Source organism: Mus musculus, chromosome 5 (genome assembly GCF_000001635.26).
Source record: "Mus musculus strain C57BL/6J chromosome 5, GRCm38.p6 C57BL/6J".
NCBI lineage: Eukaryota > Metazoa > Chordata > Mammalia > Rodentia > Muridae > Mus > Mus musculus.
This window is the reverse complement of record NC_000071.6, coordinates 130,268,634-130,288,661: the sequence shown is the minus strand read 5'-3', so window position 1 is coordinate 130,288,661 and position 20,028 is coordinate 130,268,634. Positions and strand designations below refer to the sequence as shown.

General features: G+C 48.2%; 1 protein-coding gene across 6 annotated transcripts in view; it reads right to left on the bottom strand.

Moving 5' to 3' along the window:
- The window catches only part of Tyw1 (tRNA-yW synthesizing protein 1 homolog (S. cerevisiae)), an 85,997-nt gene that overhangs the window by 52,907 nt on the left and 13,062 nt on the right, over positions 1–20,028 (bottom strand). For 3 of the 6 annotated variants that reach the window (XM_006504331.3, XM_017320584.2, NM_001015876.2), the window contains 5 exons: positions 19,215–19,496; positions 13,919–14,041; positions 10,612–10,729; positions 6,829–6,881; positions 1,301–1,419 (listed from right to left, as the gene is read on the bottom strand). In XM_006504331.3, the coding sequence (XP_006504394.1) occupies positions 1,301–1,419; positions 6,829–6,881; positions 10,612–10,729; positions 13,919–14,041; positions 19,215–19,496 (695 nt within the window). Of the gene's footprint in view, positions 1–1,300; positions 1,420–3,275; positions 6,882–10,611; positions 10,730–13,918; positions 14,042–19,214; positions 19,497–20,028 lie in introns of those variants that run through there. The other 3 variants (NR_153350.1, XR_868551.3, NM_178897.4) reach the window with 3 other exon arrangements.

The window sequence follows — 20,028 nt, the reverse complement described above, 5'->3', positions numbered from 1 at the left end:
GTTGACCAAACAAATGAACCTGACGTTTAAGAAAAATACTGTATTACATATTTATGGGTATCTCTGTGGGTATATGTGCACCTACGTTCAGGTACTCAAGGAGCCCAGAGGAGGCACTGGCTTCCCTGGTCCTCTGAAACAGAAGAAATGCTTCTAACTGCTGAGCCACCTCTCCGGCTCCTTCTTCCTGCTTTCAGTCCTGCTAACTGAATGCAGACGTAAATGCACAATGACCTCTGGCCAGCGCATTTCCACTGTGAGTGGAAAAACCACATGAGAAGAGCCGAAGTGCTCAAGACTTAGAAACTACAACCTACACCAGGCGCTCAAGGCTCTCAGGAGCAGTGGGTGTGGCTTCTCTATTCCAGTCTTTTGTCTTGAGACAGGCTCCCATACAGCCAGGCTGCCCTCAAATTCCCCATGGAGTTGAGGACACCTTTAGCTTCTAAACCTCTGGCCCCCACATCCCCAGTGCTGGGATTACGGTGTGGACCACTGTATGTGGTTTATGCAGTGTTGGCAAAGGAACCCAGGCCTTCATGCACGAGAGGCAAGCACTCTTCCGACTAAGCCACATCCTCGGCACTTCTTATTCTTTGCCTATTTCTTTTTCCTTGTTCCTTGGAATGTGTTAACAAGTACAGGCCTCGCTGCTTCCAGCTCTGATTTTTTCCCCTGTGTTTATCTATATGTGGTTCTACAAATGTATGTGCAGATGACCCCAGGGGCCGGAAGAGGGCATCAGATCCCCACAGAGCTGGAGTTTCCAGCAACTGTAAACTACCTGATGTGAGAGCTGGGAGCTAAACTCAGTCCTAAGAGCAGCAAGCGCTCGTAACCACTGAGCTATTCTCCAGCCCCCAGTTACAATTTTTAAACACGAATTATAGTCATCTGATTAGGTTTGGACCCCACAGGCTTATGTGTTTGAGTGTCTGGCCCACCACAGGGAGCAACACTATTAGGAGATGTGGCCTTGTTGGAGGAAATGTGTCACTGTGGGGGTCTCCCAGTGCTCAAGCTCCACCGGAATGGAAGAGAGCCTCCTCTTGCAGAGGAGTCTATGGAGGACAGTCCCGACCTAGCTGCCTCTCATCAAATTGTAGGACTCTCAGTTTCTCCTGCATCATTCCCGCCTTGATGATAAATAATTCAGTTAACACACTCATGATAGGGCTATGTAGGCTGACATTCTTCTTAAAACTTTGCTGGAGCTTGGTCCACAAGGCACACAAGTCCAACACTCCCCAGGCAGTGCTCAGCCTCTAGTCACCACACCGCACTGCACGTCTCCACTTACCGCCAGCAGAAGACACATTTATTCGCACACGCCAAGCTTGGGGTGGCTTCCATGCAGCGGTGGCTCTCAATGCCGTAGAATGTGTGTTTGTAGCAACCTCCTCTCCCCCGCAGCATCGACTGTGGCAAGCAGGAAACACGCCATCATTTGAATGGGATAACAGAAACCTAACAGCTAGGCACTGTTTCTCTATTTGCACACTCTAGTTTTCTTGCTTATTATCATTACTGTGTATGAAGCGTGCAGGCTCAGGCAGGCCACAAGCATGTGAAGGTCTGAAGACAATGTTGTGGAATTGACTCTTTCTGCCACCCTTATGTGGGTCCGAGATTGAACTCATGTCACTAGGCTTACACGGCAAGCCGTTCACCCTCTGAGCCATCTCCTCAAGCCAAAGGCATTGGTTTAAGACAGCCCTGTAGGGCGGAGGATGACTCAGTGGGTAAAAGCACTGGCTGACCAGAGTCTGACGCCTGGGACACACAAGACAGGTGAACCGACTCCTCCAAATTGCCCTGACCTCCACACAGACTAATAACTAAGATCCGCCTGTGCTTTCCCAGCCTGCGCCTCCCCGAGCCCCACCCGCCGCCATGCTGTCAGCGGTATGCGACCACGCTGCCTCAGTCCCTCTCCTCCCGCGTCCATCTCGGTACTTCAATATCGGAGATGCTGACGGAGCATCTCATTAGTCCACAAATCCCCGAGGCCCCACTCGGCGTTCTGTTTGTGTCTAATCTACTTTGATTTCTGTGGTTCAGACTGGGTAAATCCTATTGACTGGTTCTGGGTGCAAACTGTGCCATCGATCTGCTGGGGTCGGAGTACAGAGGCTGCCACCCCTGCCCAGTGGCTGAGCCCTTGGAAGGTTGTTTCATCTGTTACTCTGCTTCTCTGTTGTATTGGGCTTCTCAGTTGTGTTTTTAGTCTTGCTCTTCACTGGACTATCTTATTCCTTCCTTTGTGTGGAAATCACTGATGCCTTGATTGCTGTAGCAGCTCAGAGCATTCACCCAGTTCGATCCTGTTGACAGCAGCTGATTATCTTTTGCTATCTGAGTTATGACTTTCTCAAGTCCTTGCTGTGTGTGACAGGTGATTCTTCTGCAACGTCCTGGGCATTCTGTCAGCAAGGAAAGTCTAGACCAGTAGTTCTTAACCTGTGGGTCTGACCCCATAGGGGTCACCTATGAGATATCCTGCATATCAGATATCTACATTAAAATTTATAACAGCACCAAATGACAGTTATGAAGTAGCAACAAAAAACAAATGGGAGTGCCAGTGCCCTTTGTCAGAAGAACTGGGCCTGCCTAACTCATCTGGAGGGGCTCCCCTTCAAGTTAGGAGGTTGTAGAGCCTAAGGAGGCATGCCTTTCTGTGAGGCTGAGGCAGCTAGCGCTCGTCTCTGTCGCCATCTCCTTTCCGGTGGAGGCTGTGATGTTTCTCACGCCTGACAGCTGCCCTCCTCTCACCACCTTCCTCCACAGCACGCCTCCTGGCTAAAGAACCCCAAACTGCCCAGATGCTAATGCCCGAGCCCTACCGGCATGCTTGGGGATGCCAGCCAGGCTGCAATTCTTGCAGCCTACTAAGCCTTGACATGGAACTTCGGAGATGTCAGATCATCTGCTTTTCTCACCAAGCTCCTCTCGGTCCCTCTCGACACCCAGAGCGCTGCTTTGGCTAAGGGCTCAACAGTCCCAGCTCTGTCGTCTGTCACGTCACTGTGGCTGATTTCCTCACCACACAGATAACTCACATTCGCCAAATGAGCAGCAATCTATGACCCAGGCCCCACACACAATCAGTACCATCCAGCGCAGAGACCTGTCACCTAGCACAAACTCTGACTTAACGTGACACTGAATTACAGACTAGGGTCACTCACCTATCCACACAGCTGTCGAGAGGAAAATTATGCTGCAGCCACTCATCTTTTTTTTTTTTAAAGGCATTTGAGACTTTTTTTTTAAGAATTGATTTATTACATGTAAGTACATTGTAGCTGTCTTTAGACACCAGAAGAGGGCATCATATGCTACTATGGATAGTTGTGAGCCACCATGTGGTTGCTGGGATTTGAACTCAGGACCTCCTGAAGAGCAATTAGTGCTCTTACCCACTGAGACATCTCACCAGCCCCCGCAGCCACTCATCTTAAGACAACCTCAGTCAGACTTGTGACAAGCGCTGCTGGCTGGGACTTCACTTCCTTGCCTACCCTGTCCTTCAGGAAGTCTACATGGGAGCTTTGTTTGAGACAGGGTCTTACATATAACAGGATGGGTTCACACGCTATGTAGCCAAGTTCAAGTGTGTCTTGAGCACTTCTAAGGAGTACTGGGAACGTGAGTGTACACGACCCCTCCAATTTACCCAGTGCTGGAGATGGAGGAACCCAAGGCTTCCTGCATGTGAGAAAGTACTCTACTGAGCCACTCCCACAGCCCCACGGACGTATCTGTAGCTTCCCTGCCAGATCGAGTGACAGAATGTTTTACTGGAAATCCATCATCATCTTCTGTATACGGGAGGACAACTTGTGAGACTTGGTTCTCTCCTTCCACCATATGGGTCATGCATGATTACTGAACGCAACTGGTCAGACTCAGTGGCAAGCACCCTTAGACACTGAGCCATCATGCCAGCCCGGGGTGGCCGCTGCCAGCTGTTGTCCTGGGCAAGGGAAAGGCAAAGCATCATAAGTCTGAATGGGCAGCAGGGCAGCAGAGAGAGGAGAACAAGAAGCCACGGTGACAGGACATGGGAAGTATGAGACTGGCACAGACTCAAACTGCTCAGCTAGACACTGTCACCTTCAGAGTCACAGGGTAGCTTTAGGCAAGACAGCTCGTGTGTAGCTGGACATCGAGATGGCCAGGTATGGTGGTGTGTATCTGTAGTCCCAGGACTCAACGGGACCAGAAGTTCAAGGCCAGCCTGGGCTACACAGTAAGACCTTATATCCAAAACAGTCAAGAAAGGTAAAGAAAATAACAACCTGTAGAATTCTTATTAATATAATCTGTTTTTAAAATATTCTGCTGACCTCACATATATTGTTAATAATCCCCACGAGTAAGTAAGTGGATGAATACAAATCTACCTGTAGTGATCACTGTTTGAGTTGTTTTAGGGCTGCCCATCACTCGCTCTGAAACTGTCACCACAGGTGTGCCATCCACAGTAGCCTAGGCCTTCCTATTATTCCTGTTTTCAACACATGGCCTAGTCCAGTGGGAATGGCTTAAAGGAGACGATCTCCAAGTCTTCTTACAAATCAGAAACAGGGCTGGAGAGACAACGAGCCCATGGTACTGCTGCAGAAGGCTCAAGTTCAGTTCCCAGCACCCACACCAGGGAGCCCACAACTACCTCTGACTCCAGCCCAAGGACTCAGTGCCCTCTTCTGGCCACTGAGAGCACTACACTCATGTACACACACACACACACACACACACACACACACACACACTTTACATTAAAATTAAAATAAATTATAAACAAAACATGGACCATGAGCCATGGCATTTCAAGACATGAGGTCGATTTTCTGTGTCATTCCATGCCAAGCCCACACCAGGTGACCTCTCAGGACTTCACACCCATTGAGTTACGAATGAGGTCTGAGTCTGTGTTTTGTGTGCAGCCTCTTTCCTCACTTTCTTCACTTGAATGAAGCCCTGGCCCTCTCAGCCCTCCTTCGGTGTGGGCTGCTTCCCTCTTAGTCTTACCAGATATAAGTAAGCATCTCACTGCTTTCCATGTAGAGAAACGTCTTCTGATCTTTCTCGGATTTAAACGGATCCACTTAGAGTGGGAGGGCTGCTGGCAGGGCTCAGGGATAAAATGCCTGACTAGCACCGATGAGGAGACTCCAGCTTGATGCTCAGCACCACACATAGGGATCGAGGAGCAGGAGGAGGAGGAGGAGGAAGAATAAAAAGAGAAAGAGAAAAAAGAGAGAGAAGACAGAGGATGAGAAGAAAGAGGGGGAAGTGTAAGAGGAAGAGGAGGAAGAGGAGCCGGCCTTGGAGGAAGTGAGACTGCAGATCTAGACGCAGCAGCCAGCCCCTCCCCAAGGCATCTAAGCATTCTACATGGAAATACAGATTTATCATAAAGTGCTTCCTCTTTCATATCATTATAGGTTGGATGAAACACGAACTTTCAAAATTATGCATGTGATTTACTATCTGAAAATTGAATTTAGCAATGGTAAAAAAGACACTGCTTATTACTGGCTGTGCACAGAAGGCACCAAGTTGGACATCAGTGAAAGTCACTGGACTGGAAAAGAGAACAATGGGGAATGTGACATGTGGAAACCACCATTAACTAACGTGTGGGGCGGCCACCAAAAGGAGACGGAGCAACAGAAACTATCAGAGCAAACATCTCTTTCTAATATTCTAAGGAATATTTGTACCTTAGAAGGAAGAGGAACCAGTTAGAATTAAATAGTTTCTTTGGGATGTAGCTCAGAGGTAGAGTGCTCACCCGGCAGGAATGAGGCCCTGGGTTCAAGCCCCAAGACCACACAAACCGGGCATGGTACTACATGTGTAATCCCAGCATTTGGGAAGCAAGGTCATCCTCAGCTATGGAATGAATTCAAGTTCAGCCAGAGCTACATGTGACCCGGCCTCAAAAGCAAATAAATAAGTCCATAGGCTGAGACAAAAGGATCATAAACTTGAGAGCAGCCTGGATTACGGAGGTAGACATCACCAGGAAAAGGGTAGGGAAGGGAGACTGCAGAGAGTGGCGAGTGAATCAGGACCCTCAGAACACTGCTGGTGGGGACATAAAATGAACCGTCGCTTTGAAAAATAGACAATTCATTGGGGAAAAAGACAAGCCACCGCGATCCACCAGCGACAGCGGAAGTGTGCACCACATAAATCCATCCACGGAGTGATGTCCCCGGAGCCATCGCCCATAACATCCAACACACAAGCAACCCCAGTGTCCATCAACGTCTCAGTAAACAGACAAGGAATAACAGACAATGCCATCAGCCACGGTGGAGAATCAAACGCGGATTCATGGTGCCCAACAGCTCTGCCACAGGAACATCAGACCAGTGAGAGAAAGCAGCCGGCGCAATGAGCCACGCCTATGACTCCAGTCTTCTGAAATGTCAAATGAGCCACTTCACGTGGAGACAATGGGCAGATCGATGGCTCATGAGAGCTGGGGGAAGACTCGAGCACGCTGATGCTGGCCTGTCTTCCAGAGAGGGATCCTCAAGTCAGACTGTGACGATAGCTATCGACACACTAACGTGAGCCACGTACTGCATGTGAAGTATACCACAACAGCACTGCTGAGAACCATACCGGAGCCATCCAAGTGGCTGCTGTCACACTAAAAGACAGTTTGGTCCCCAGAGCCCACAAAGAGAACCAAATCCTGTAGGCTGTGCTCTGACCGCCACACATGTGCGCACACACAAAATAAATGGACAAAAATAAATAAGTTGCAGAAAATAGAAATAATATTTGAATAAAACCAATAAATACCTTTGTCCACCTGCAAAGCTTCACACCAGAGTGGCTGCCAATCAGCTGGTACCCTACAGGGAGAAGCAGACAACAAAAAGAAAAATGAACCCCTTTGCTCAATCTCGTTGTCACTCACAGCAGTGACAACGAGATTGAGCAAAACCACTTTTCTTTACTAAGTTACAGAACTCAATGACCCTGTTGCCAAAAACCCTCAAGGTCTAGCTGGCTAAGAAAGCTTTTGAGCTTTAGCTAGTCACTATAGTTTGTGACTAGGTGTCACTGAGTAGCCGCAGTCTTCCCTCCTCAACCTCTAAGAGTGCTGAGGAAGTAGGTTGTGAGCCAGCAGCCTGACGACCACAGGAAACCGATTAAAGTTTATCCATACCAAGGCACAACTCATAGCCTCAGCACCCAGCAGGTGGAGGCAGGAACTTGAGGGCAGGCTGGGTTACATGCCTTTAATCCCAGCACTCAGGAGGCAGATCTTGAGGCTAGCCTAGTCTACATAGTGAGTTTCAGGCCAGCCAGGGCTACACAGTAAGAGCCTAGCTCACACACACACACAAAAAAAAAATCAATCAACCAATCAATAAAAAGTATATGTATTTAACGACAGAGACTCAAACAATAAACTAAGCCATTGTCATGTTGGGAGGTGTCTGGCTTCCAGGAGCTCAGCAGTCCCAAGGCCAACCTCTGTACTAAATCCCAAGGACTGAGCAGTGTCCAAAACAAACCTGGTCTCCTTCCTCTATCTCCACTGAAATTCTCAGCCCGAAAGCAACTTCCAGGAGGGAGCACAGGGTTTATTTGTCTCATACTTTCAGGTCACAGTCTATCACTGAGGAAAGTCGGGGGAGGAAAGTAAGCTGAAAGTACGAGGACAATGCGGGATGGCTCGCTCACAGGCTACTGCTCGCTTAACTTTTGTACACAGTCTAGGACCATTCTATGGTGCCACCCACAGTGGGCTCCTCCCTCCTACATCAATTACCAATCAAGACAATTCCCTGTAAGCCAACAGGCCAACCTGACCAAGGCAATTCTTCAACTGGGACTTCCTTCTTAGATGACAGCTGGGTCAGGCTGACAATTAAGGTTGTCTAAGACCTCGCCTAGAAACACACTGCATTCAACACATGGCAGTCTGAATGAGAAATGTCCCCTAAAGGCTCACATCAATGCTTCTGTGTATTATATACAATATAAAATCCATAGATGGAAGAGAAATGTCATTTGTCTTTCTAAGCCCAGCGTATAATCATCTCCAGTATCAACTTTCCTACAAATGTAATTTTGTTCTTTATGGTCCAAGGAAACACATATGGGCATTTTCTTCATCCATTCATCTGCTTCAAGTCTGCCTCCATCTCCATCTCGACTAGTTGGCAGCTGTAGCCCTTTGGCTACAGTAAACGCAGCTGGGAGGTTATCTCTGTGGTACTCTTGACTCAAAGAGCTCTTCAGGTTAGGCCAGCAACAGGGCTCGGGAGGTAAAGGCATTTGCTGCCAAGCCCGAGTTCAACCCCTGAAACCATGGTGGATGGAGAGAACGAAAGTGCACACATTAAAGGCAATGGGGACTTCAGAAGCTGGGCTTAGGCACTGTGCATTATGGTATGGTCCCGAGGGGCTGGAGAGGTGGCTCAGTGGTTAAGAGCACTGACTACTCTTCCAGAGATCCTGAGTTCAAATCCCAGCAACCACATGGTGGCTCATAACCCTCCATAATGAGATCTGATGCTCTCTTCTGGTACCTCTGAAGACAGGTAGTGTACTTACATATAAAATAAATAAATCTTTAAAAAATAAATGACATGGTCCCGAGCCTGTGGGGAAATGGAGCCCAGGGAGAGGAATGTGCTGGTGTGAACGAGAATGGCCCTCATGGGCTCGAGTATTCAAATGCTTCATCCCGGTCAGTGGAACTCTTTGGGAAGGATTTGGAGAGGTGGTCTTGTTGGAGGCAGTGTCACTGGGGGTGGAGCTTGGAGGTTTCCAACGTACACACCATTCCCAGTTAGCTCGCTCTGCTTCCTATGTGTGCATACTCTCTCAGCTACTGCTCCTGTGCCACCCCTGCCTGCTGCTGCCATGCTTCCCCCCACCCCATGATAGTCATGAACTCCACTCTGAAACTGTAAGCCAAATAAACTCTTTCTTTTATAAGTTGCCTTGATCACGCTGTCTCTTCACAGCAACAGAAAAGTAACAAAGTCTTTGGACATAAAAAGACTGCCAAAGCTAAGCCAAGTAGTAGTGACACATGCCTCTAATCCCAGCACTTGCGAGGCAGAGGCAGATGGATCTCTGAGTTCCAGGACAGCCTGGTCTAGAGAGCAAGTTCCAGGACAGCCAGGGCTACCCTGAGAAGCCCTGTCTTGAGAAAAATACAAAACAAAAAAAAAAAAAAAAAAAAAAGATTGCCAAGTCTGGTGGACTAGAGTGATGGCTCAGCAGTTAAGAGCACTAGCTGTTCTTTCAGAGGTGCTGAGTTCAATTCCCAGCACCCACATGGGAGCTCACTACTGTCTGTAAGTGTAGTCCCATAGGACTCAGTACCTTCTTCTGGTATAAAAATGTACATTAGACAAAACGCCCATATACATAAATAAATAAATCTTTTAAAAATGCCAAATCTGAAGATACAATGATAGACGCTAAACCAAAAAGTGAGACAAGAAACAAAGAATTTAACAAATAGAAACATCAGTGAGCTTTGGTCAAATGCAAGCAAGCCTGCTAGAAGACATGTGGCAGAGTCTTTGAGGAACAAGGAGTGGACATAATAAAATAACTGAAGAAATAATAAAACTAAAGAAACATAATAAGACTCAAGTAAGAGGTTGGAGAGATGGCTCATAGAGGTTAAGAACTCTGGCTGCTCTTCTAGAGGACCTATGTTCAACTCCAGCACTGCGGGTCCCAACTATCCCGTTCCAGGGAATCTGAAGACTTCTGTCCCCTGGAGGTGGTGTCCAAACGTACATGAAGGAAAACCAAGAAGACCCTAGGTTTGAACCCAGCACCATGAAAACAAGGCATGAGGGAACATGTCTATAATCTCAGCATTTGGAAGGTAGAGGCAAGAGGATCAGAAGTTCAAGGCTATCCTCAATTTTGATAGTGAGTTTGAAACCATCCTGAAATACACAAGCCCCAAAAGAAAAGCCTGAGAAAGAATGACAAGAAGAGAATGTGATGGGGTGGCTAGGACTGGCTCTGGCAGTCTGTTCTCTCCAGGCAATGATCAACCTTGACTGTCAGCTCTGCTGGATGGACTAACACCTAGGTATGTCCAGAGTGTCAGAAACTGAGGACTCTGGGAAATTAAATGCTCCTCTGATGGAGTCAAGAAGTGAGTAGTTTATATAAGACAGTGCAGCTGTGGAAGGTAGGCTGGCTGGAGGAAGTATGTCACAGGAAGAGTGGCTAAGGGTGTGGCTGTTTCCTGTCTCCAACTATCTACTTCCTAATTTGAGATCTCTCCCATGCAATTATGCTGCCCCGAGGCTCTATCTCATTATTGACACAGAAACTCGGGCCACATGGCCACAGACAACACAGACTAAGCGTCTGAAACTGAGCTAGATAAACACTTCCTCCTGTGTTATTTTTCCCAGGTCCCAGTGCCCTAAGTTCTGACTAACACATGCTGTGACCCAACTGCCACACTAACCAACATGAGACTTCTTTGTGTCCTGTGACAAGCCTATCTATCCTATGCCCCCAACCCTGGGCAGCAAGCCAAGCACACCAGAGAGCAGGAACGCCCAGTGCGGGCAGGCAGGCGGTCACCTTGTTTAGTCAGGGCTTCCCGCAGAGCAGGTGTTATCATAGCTCTTCCTTCGCCGTCCTCAGTCTTCTCTGGGTTCCTCTGCATGGCAGCTTTCCCGTCCTGATGAGACTTTTCTCTCTGTGTTCAATTGAGAAAATAAAATCAACCAAGACCCTAGCAACAGTGAGGAGGTTCGTGTAACCAAGGTGAGACCCTGCATCCCACAGAGTGATCTCACTTACAGAGAGACAATGACCAGGATCAACAAATAAACAAACAAAACAAAACAACCATAAAAACCCAGCCTAAGTCAGTAGTTCATCTGTTTAAAAAGTATTTAATTTTTATTCTACTTTATTTACTTAATTAGCGTGTACATGTATGGCAGTCAGAAGACAACACTTGGCAGTTGGTTGTTTTCTCCTCTGTGGGCATCCTAGCAAGCTCAGGAAGTCCAGCTTGGTGACAAGCACCTTTACGCACTGAGCCATCTTTTTTTTTTTTTTTTTTTTAAATCAATGATTAAGCCGTGTAAGAATGAGATATTGGTTGTAGCGGTTGGGTACACTGGTCCATCCATATCGGTGCTCGGCATTCCTATGGCAGATCTGGCATGGACAAAGTCCACTTTCTCTCCGACTTCCTCAACTGCCGTCTCCAGGTTCTCAATTTTCCCTGCGAGGTGTCTGACATTGATGTAACTCAGGTAGTTAAAACCGCAAGAGACTTAGTTGAGTTCGTTAGTGCTAATGTCATGGACTCAACACTTGCAGCAAGTTTAGAGATCCTCGCACCCATCCTCGCAACATCGATTTGGAGTTGAAGGATGGATTCCGAGTCCGGCCGTGTAAGTGTTCCCACCAGCTCCTCCGTCAGAGAGGCCTCCTTCCAGGTCTCCATTTCCGGGCTGAGGAGGTTCCTTGCACCTGAGAGTCCTCCGACGACCTCCTCCTCCACCCCACCGTCATCGACAATACTTGTTGCAGAAGTCTCTGAATCAGGGATGGAGGCCTTACACTCTTTTCTTTGTTGTGGTGAGACATGGCACTGTCTGAGTAGCTCGATAAGGCAGAGCAGCTTGTCTGGGTTCATGATTTTTTACATGTTAGTTCCCCACTGTGCCATCTTGCCTGCCCCACGATCACACACTTTTAACAATCAAACACAGACAAACTGCCTAACTTTGGCAAATGACTGACTTTCTCTGAATTTCAACTTCACCTGAAAAGGGGTCAGAATGCAAGTATTAAACAAACTACCCTTCTAGGGATTGTGGGCGCCTTCAATCCCAGCACTGGGGAGACAGAAGCAGGTGGATCTCTGGGAGTTCTAGGCCAGGCAGAGCTACACAGAGAAACCCTTTCTTGAAAAACAAATAAATGAGGCTGGAGAGATGGCTCAGAGGTTAAGAGCACCGACTGCTCTTCCGAAGGTCCCGAGTTCAAATCTTAGTCAACTCATGGTGGCTCACAACCATCTGAAACGAGATCTGACTCCCTCTTCTGGAGTGTCTGAAGACAGCAGCAGTGTACTTACATATAGTAAATAAACAAATCTTTTTTTAAAAAAGAAAAAGAAATAAATAATAATATAAACAAACAAACAAACTACAGCTCCTACAGGAGGTGCACCTCCCACTGGCGCACTTAAGAAAGGAGGCAGAGAAAAGCAGAAGAGAAGGGAAAGAAGAGTGAGGACGAGAGAAGGGAGGAAGATGGGGATTCAAGGACAGCAAGCCCTCAAATGGTGAATGAACACAGTTCAGGCTCTTTGAACTTCGGGCTCTGAGAAAAACTGACCACACTTCATCCTCAAAGTCAGCACTCCAGATGCCTAAGTGTAGTCACACTGCAAAGCCAACGAGATGTGCCTCTGCCGGGGCAGCCTCCAAATGGAAGTGAAAAACATTAAAATAAAACCCCTCAATCATGTGTTCTCATCAGCTATAAATCATATTTCTCATCGGTGGCTACACACTAAGTTTAAGGCCAGCCTGGGCTACATTTGACTCTCTCTCAAAGAAACAGTAACAACAAAAAACAAAAAGACAAGAAGAGAGGAGGGATTCAGGCTGGAACTCAATGGCACCGCACAGCCCGGCATACAGAATGGCTCCTGGGTTAACACATAACAACACAATAAATTAACTACACGTGTGCAAACATATACATAAAATGGAGAGAAAAAAACACTGGTGACTTATTTTCAGGTCTAACTGAAGACGATAAATACACACAGCCCCTTCCATTGGATAGCTTTGTGGAAAATTTTAAAATACTAAAAACTGGCAGCTTCCGGGTCCAACATCATTTCACTTCCAAAACTAATAGCAAAGATGGTTTCTGTTACTGTGTTCTCTAGCGACCTCTTCTGGCCACCAGATGAAAAGCAAAGAAATGTGTCCTATCCTCCCTATGCAAAATTTTAACGAAGGCTTAATCAGGTGTAAATTCCAGAATTCTACCTAAATCTGCTACTTCATTTCCCACTTAAAGACTGTTTTTCAAATAAAGAAATTTACATTTTCAGTCAAAAGCCAAAATGAACTTTCACTGCACTACAGTTTGACTGATTTGGGGAAAAGACCATAAAAGAATTCACGTTTTTGGTTTGGTTTTTTGTTTGTTTGTTTATTTGAGACAGGGTTTCTCTGTGTAGCCTTGGCTGTCCTGGAGCTAGCTCTGTAGACCAGGCTGTCCTTGAACTCACAAAGCTCCACCTGCCTCTGCCTCCCCAGTGCTGGGATTAAAGTCGTGGTTACCACCACCGCTGGGTGTCCATTTGCAATCTTAATGATAAAGAATGCTCCACAGCTCTGAATGCCCTTTCTGAACCAGTGTGCTCTCCTCAGCCTCCACATTAAGATTTACCTGTCCTCCGAGGAGCCTGTTTACACAGAACTGAATGAGAAGAATGTAGCAAAGGCCAGAGAGATGGCTCAGCAGATAAACATGCTTGCCACAAGCCTGATAACTTGAGTCCACCTGTGGGACTGCAAGGTGGAAGGAGAGAGAGAAGCCATTCACAGATGCTGTCCCCTGGCTGTGCCCTGTACCCCTACACACAAACATACAACACACAACATACAACACACAAACATACAACACACAAAGTGCAGACACACGTGAAATAAGTGTAACTTTTAATGTTCAAAGTTCATGTAAGTACAACAAAACAAAAAAGACAAAACCACCAAACAGAACCCTTCCAGGTGGAAGCTAGAGAAATTAAGCTGCCTTTCCTTCAAGCCAGACCTGTGCTGTACCAGAGCCTAGGAGCTGAATGGATCACAGAGCCCAACCGCAGCATCCCCCACAGAAACGGTACCTTTTCCCTCTTCACGGGGTTCATGATGTTGCCCAGGTCCTCAACATCCACCACAGAAGTCAGGCTCTGATAATCCTGGGTCCCGAGCTCGTCCTCGCTGCTGCTCTCACAGGGCTCTTCCTCCTGCAAGGCCAGAACGTCAGAATCCCACACAAAGCTCAGCTCTCACGTCCCTGTTTTATTGTGTTTGGGTCAGTTTGTGCTGCTGGTGATGGATTCCCTGGCCTTTCACAATCCTGGGCAGGCACTCCACCACTGCCTCACTTCAAAGCACCTTTACAGTGTTTTTGTTTGAGTATTCTTTGCTGCTTTTTAATCATTATTTTGTGTTACATGCATGTGTGTGTGTGTGTGTGTGTGTGTGCACGCACACACACACACACACACACACACACACACACGACAAGCCTGGAACCCAGGTCATGGAGTTTGGTGGCAAGTTCCTTTACGTTCTGAGGCATCTTACTAGCCCTGACTGATTAGTAATAATTTTTAAAAATATAAATCATGTGGGGCAATGGTGGCGCACGCCTTTAATCCCAGCACTTGGGAGGCAGAGGCAGGCAGATTTCTGAGTTCAAGGTCAGCCTGGTCTAGAGAGTGAGTTCCAAGACAGCCAGGACTACACAGAGAAACCCTGTCTCAGGAAAAAAAAAATCATCTTACCTCTCTGGCATCAAAGTGATCCCTGTGAAAAGGCATCACAGAGTCCGTCCGTTTGGAGAGATGGCTCAGTGGTTAAGGGCCCTGACTGCTTTTCCAGAAGACCTGAGTTCAGTCCCCACCCACATGGCAGCTGCCAACTGTGTCTATTGTTGGTTCTAGGGGATCCGGTGCCCTCTCCTGGGCCCGATGGGTGGGAGCTGCACCCACACCGTGCACAAACCTACTTACAGGCCACATAAGCAAACAAACCTCACAAAGTGACAAAAACTAATCCCTCAGCAAACTTGCCCTGTGCCTACAGGCTGGACAATGCTGGGGGAAGAAAACCGCAGGCAGGCACACGGGGAAGTGTGGGCTACAGGGTAGCTGGATGGGACAGCACTTCCCAGCAGGCCTGGGGCCACCAAGATGCTGCTTTGAGTAACAGTGCCTGCAGCCTGGGCTCTATCTCCTGGATCCACTTGGTGACGGAGGGAACTAACTTCTACAAGGTGTCACCTGACCTCTACACATGCTCTGCAGCATGTGTGCACATGTACAAACACACACACGTAAGAAATTTTTTTTTTTTAAATTTTGGGCAGAGACTTGTTTGCTTCTAGATAACAAAATAGTAATGTGTCACAAAAACTGTCACCCAACAATGGGCCATATGTGTGGCAGTGGCCCCATGGTCCCATATTGCCTGTGACATCACAGCCCTCTCCGTTTCTTTCAGCATACCCGCTGATGCCCACCTAGCACTGGAGCAGCCTGAACACGTCACTGCTCAGAACAGATTCTGAGGTTAAGTGCCATGTGCCTGTGACTCATTTCTGCAAACAAGTATAATGAAGTGACTTCAATTCAGCGCTGTGTAAAGGGCCAACCGTCAGCACATAGAAACAATCCCAGCCTCAGCTCTACCGCTCTGTCAGGCTTACTCCAGATGTTACTGTGCAATAGGGAGGGATGAGCACAGCTGTGACCCCAAACCCTCAAAGGAGAGGCAGACAGACTGACAGAGTGCTTCCATAGCACTTAGAGCCCTGGGTTCCGCCTCAGCACTGGATGCACACAGCCTGGGGATGCATACCTATATTCCCAGCACTCTGAAGGTGGAGGCCGGAACACCACAAGTTCAAGGTCACCCTCAATCAAGCAGGTGCCAATCAATGTCACCTGAGCTACATGAGACCCTGTCTCAAAATTAATCAATCAAATTTTAAAATTGGCAGCAGGTGACATTTAGCTGGTGAGACACTTAGCTGACGATCTCGGGCTCCTCTGTAACTCAGGCTCAGAACCTCATCTCTGACAGAGACGAACTTACTGCCTCTCAAAGGAACTCATTTCATCTTCACATAAAATCTAATCAGAACTGCCATTAACTTGGCTCTGTGACCTTCAGAAAATTTAAAACCTGTCTTCAATAGAAGATGAATGCAGAGGATGAGAGATGGGTCAGCTGCTCCAGGAGAGCGCCTGGGTCCAGTCCCTAGCATCCACTTGGTAGCTTACAATGGTCTGCAACTCCAGCTGTAGGGAACCCACACCCTCTTCTGGCCTCCACAGGCACTGCAGGCATGTGCTACACAAATACACTAGCAGGCAAAAGACTCATACACATACATTTTAAAAAAATAAATAAATGAATAAATGCTTTAAAAAAACCAAAAGAAGTTAAATGTAACTCATAGAAGCCACTGGGGTTAGAAAATTAATGTGAAGCACCCCCATCCTCCCCAGAAATGGACCGGTCCAATTACAGCAACCCCAGGGTACCGACATTACAGAGTTCGCCCGCTGTGCCTAAAAGATTTAGGGAGAAGTAGCCACAGTAGGCTGCCTCTGTCGTGGAACAACTGCGCAAACATTAAGGGAACGTAAAGCTGGAAGAGTGGATGGGAAAAGTCACCTATGCTGGTGGGAGGCAGAACACAAGCAACAGTAAGCCACTGAGAAATCGCCAGCAAACTGGGAAACAAAGTGCAGGGGTGCGGAAGAGATGTGAGGAGATCACATCCCGGAAGGAAAACGGCAGAGGCTTCTAAGTGACTGAAAGGGGCTGGGGAGACTGTTCCGTGGTTAAAGTGCTTGCTGGGCAAACATGAGGACCAGAGTTTGACTCCCTAGTTCTAATCCCTATAAACGCTGCATGAGTATGGCTGCCCACCTGAATTCCAGCCTGACTAACCCGCCAGCGCGCGCTCTCTCTCTCTCTCTCTCTCTCTCTCTCTCTCTCTCTCTCTCCCTCCCTCCCTGAGTGCCGGGTTGACTGAGATACCCTACCTCAATGAATAGGGTACAAAAGAAATCAAACACGATTCCAAACATTAACCTCTGGCCTCCACATGTGTACATATACACGAACACACACACACACACATATGCCCACAAGCATACACACACATACATGCACACCACATACACATGTATGAAAATGGGGGAAATACAAACTTTAAAATATAGTCTGTATAAGGAGAGCAGTGTAGCCCGTGTCTACCCGGAATACATAAGATGACAGACTAGACAGACTGCAGACAGGAGTAGCTGCAGAAAGCCTGCTACAGCACACTAGGGAAGAAAGTTACTGGCCATTCGCAGGTAACGGGAGAGCAGATGCCTGACACTCAAAGTCACCTGTCATTTGACACGTATGCTCAGCACCAAGAACCACTCCCCCACCCAGTATGGCACTTGCTGGTAATGAAGGTAATGAAGAGAGGGAAAAGCAGGATGCAGGTGGAGTGAGGAGAGTGAGCAGGGGCCAAGGTTAGGTAGAGGGGCAGGGTTTCTGAAACAGTAGGGAAACTGCTGAGGAGGAGGAGGAGGAGGATGACGATGATGATGATGACGACGATGACGACGACGACGACGGCGACGACGACGACACAACCAAGCACACCTCTGATCTCAGCGACATACTGATATCCTGTCTTAAGAGAAACATTGCTCTTTCCAGGTGTGGTAGCATGTCACTGCAATCTTAGCAGTCAGGAAAGAGGTCACAAGTCAAGGCCAGCCTGGACTACACACACCCAGTTCCAAGGCAATTGAGAGCACAGGGCAAGGCCCCGTCTTAAACGAGAAAACAAGAAAAAGAACCTAGTGGCACAAGCCTGTGATCCCCATTTTCAAGAAGCTAAAACAGGAAAATTCCACCTGGGCGAAAGGTTGCTCAAGCCTGAGCAACTTGTTGAGATCCCATTGCCAAATAAAAAAGGAAAAGAAGAAGAAAAAAAAAAAAAAAAAAAAACAAGATGGGTCCCCATGTGATCCCAGCACACTAGGCAGGAAGACTGGAACTTAGTCATCCTCAGTTATATGTCAAGTTCAAGAGACTCCGTCCACAAATCATAAATGGGGGGCTGGAAATATATTGGCAAGACCTGTGATCCCATTCAATCCCCATGGGAATATCCACTCTGGCTTTGTGCAGCTGCACACTTGTGCACCTACACCTGTGTGGCCGAGACAAGGCGCTGGGACTGAGGCCAACCTCACAGACAGAAGCGGACTCTACACCACCCTTCTGGAGGGAAAGCATCGCCACTGGGTAGAGCTGTTAGGGCCGGGAGCAGCCAGCTAGGAAGATGGGGTGACCGTTAACACAGACATTCAAGCCTCGTCTACTGACTGGAGCAAAAGTGGAGAAAAAGACACAGTGGGCCAACACTAAGAGCCGCTCCGGATGGATGTGGCCAGGCGGTCAGCCAGAGGACGCCAGCTGTGACGCCAGCAGCTACTGTGCAGCCTGAAGACAATCTCAGGACGTGGATACCCGAGGAATCACTCAAGAGTAATGCTTCCAGGCTGAGGGAGTCGGCAGGGAACCCCAGGATGAGCTGCTGCTCCAATGGTGAGTGACAGTCATTGGGGTCAGGATACACGCTCAGACTGAGACACTCGTCACTCCTCTTTCTTGACCAGAGGAAGATGGTGAAAGTCAGCCTGGCTCAGCAAGGCAGCAGTGAAAGGGACAAGAATGAGTGCCATGGCCCTGAGCTTTAAGGCCCAGTGCTTGGAAACTGAGGCTAGCAAAGTACTGAGCTCCAGGCCAGCCTGGGCTACATAACCAGACCCTGTCAGACAAAAGGGAAAGGGGAACAGGGAAAGGGGGAAGTAGGAAAAGAGAAAGGAAGGGAGGGAGGGAGGGAGTGAGGGAGGGGAACAGGGTGGGATGACAAGAATGAAGAGGAGGAAGACAGCAGAGGAAGAAGAAAAGAAAGAAGAGGAAAAGCAGGAAGGAGGGAGGAGGAAAAGAGAAAGAGAAAGGGAGGAGGAGGAGCCACACATCTAACACGTGACTAGCACCCTGTGTAAGTCACAAGCTGAGCACTCTCGCTCTCTCGTTCTCTCTCTCTCTCTCTCTCTCTCTCTCTCTCTCTCTCTCTCTCTCTCTCTCTGAAACAGCTGCACCTGAGTTTCAGATCATCTAACCGGGACAGAGGTAAAACCAGGTATTATCTCTTCACAGCCAGAGCCACACAGAGGACAGCCACACATATGTATGCATGTTTCTCCTCTCTCCCTCCCTCCCTCCCTCCCTCTCCCTCTCCCTCTCTCCCTCTCTCTCTCTCACACACACACACACACACACACACACACACACACACACACACTATAAGAAAGGAGCATAAGCACACACCTCAGCATCCCCAGGATGCAATTCGCCTTGCGGGTGAGGCCGCGCCTCTCCTGGGCCATGCTGGGCCGACTCACACTTCCCTCTCTTGCAGTTCCCGCCACAAGCCTTTTTCTCCCCTCTCTGCAGGGCCTGCAGCCGGGAGATGAACTTGGTCTTCCAGGCTGTGAAGTCGGCCTCGATGCTGCCATGTTTGCTCTGAACTGCATTGCAGTCGCCTTCCCCTCGGGTCAGCACCCGCTGGGCACCGAGCATCCAGAGCCATTTGTCAACGTTCGTGCTGACCTTCAGGAAAGAAAGGGGGGAGGGAGTGAGAGAGAGAGAGAGAGAGAGAGAGGCACTGAAAAAAACACAATCCACAAACATGCAAATGGAAAATCCCATCTGTCCTCTAAAGCAGGCTTCCAGGCTGCACTGCAGAAACCCAGGGATTCGGGCCACAATTCAGGAACTTCTGCTGAGGAAAACAGCACAGGTCCAAATAACAATCTTCAAGCTCCACACTGGGCCTGGTGGCACAGGCCTGGTGGGAGGATCTCAGGTCCAAGGCTCCCCTGGACTATACAGTAAGTTCAAGGCCAGCCTGGGCAACTTATGAGACTCTGCTCCAAAATGAAAAGGCTAGAACTATACCTCAGTGACAGAGCTCATGCCTAGTACACAGGAGACCCAGGGTTCAGTCCTCAGCACTGTATAAACTAGGTGTGGTGGCACACACAGCTTCACTCACAGAACTCTGAGATGAGGCAAGAAGATCAGAAGCTCAAGATTATTCTGGCTGAAAAATGGAGCTGAATGGTAGAGCCCAGCCTAGAAT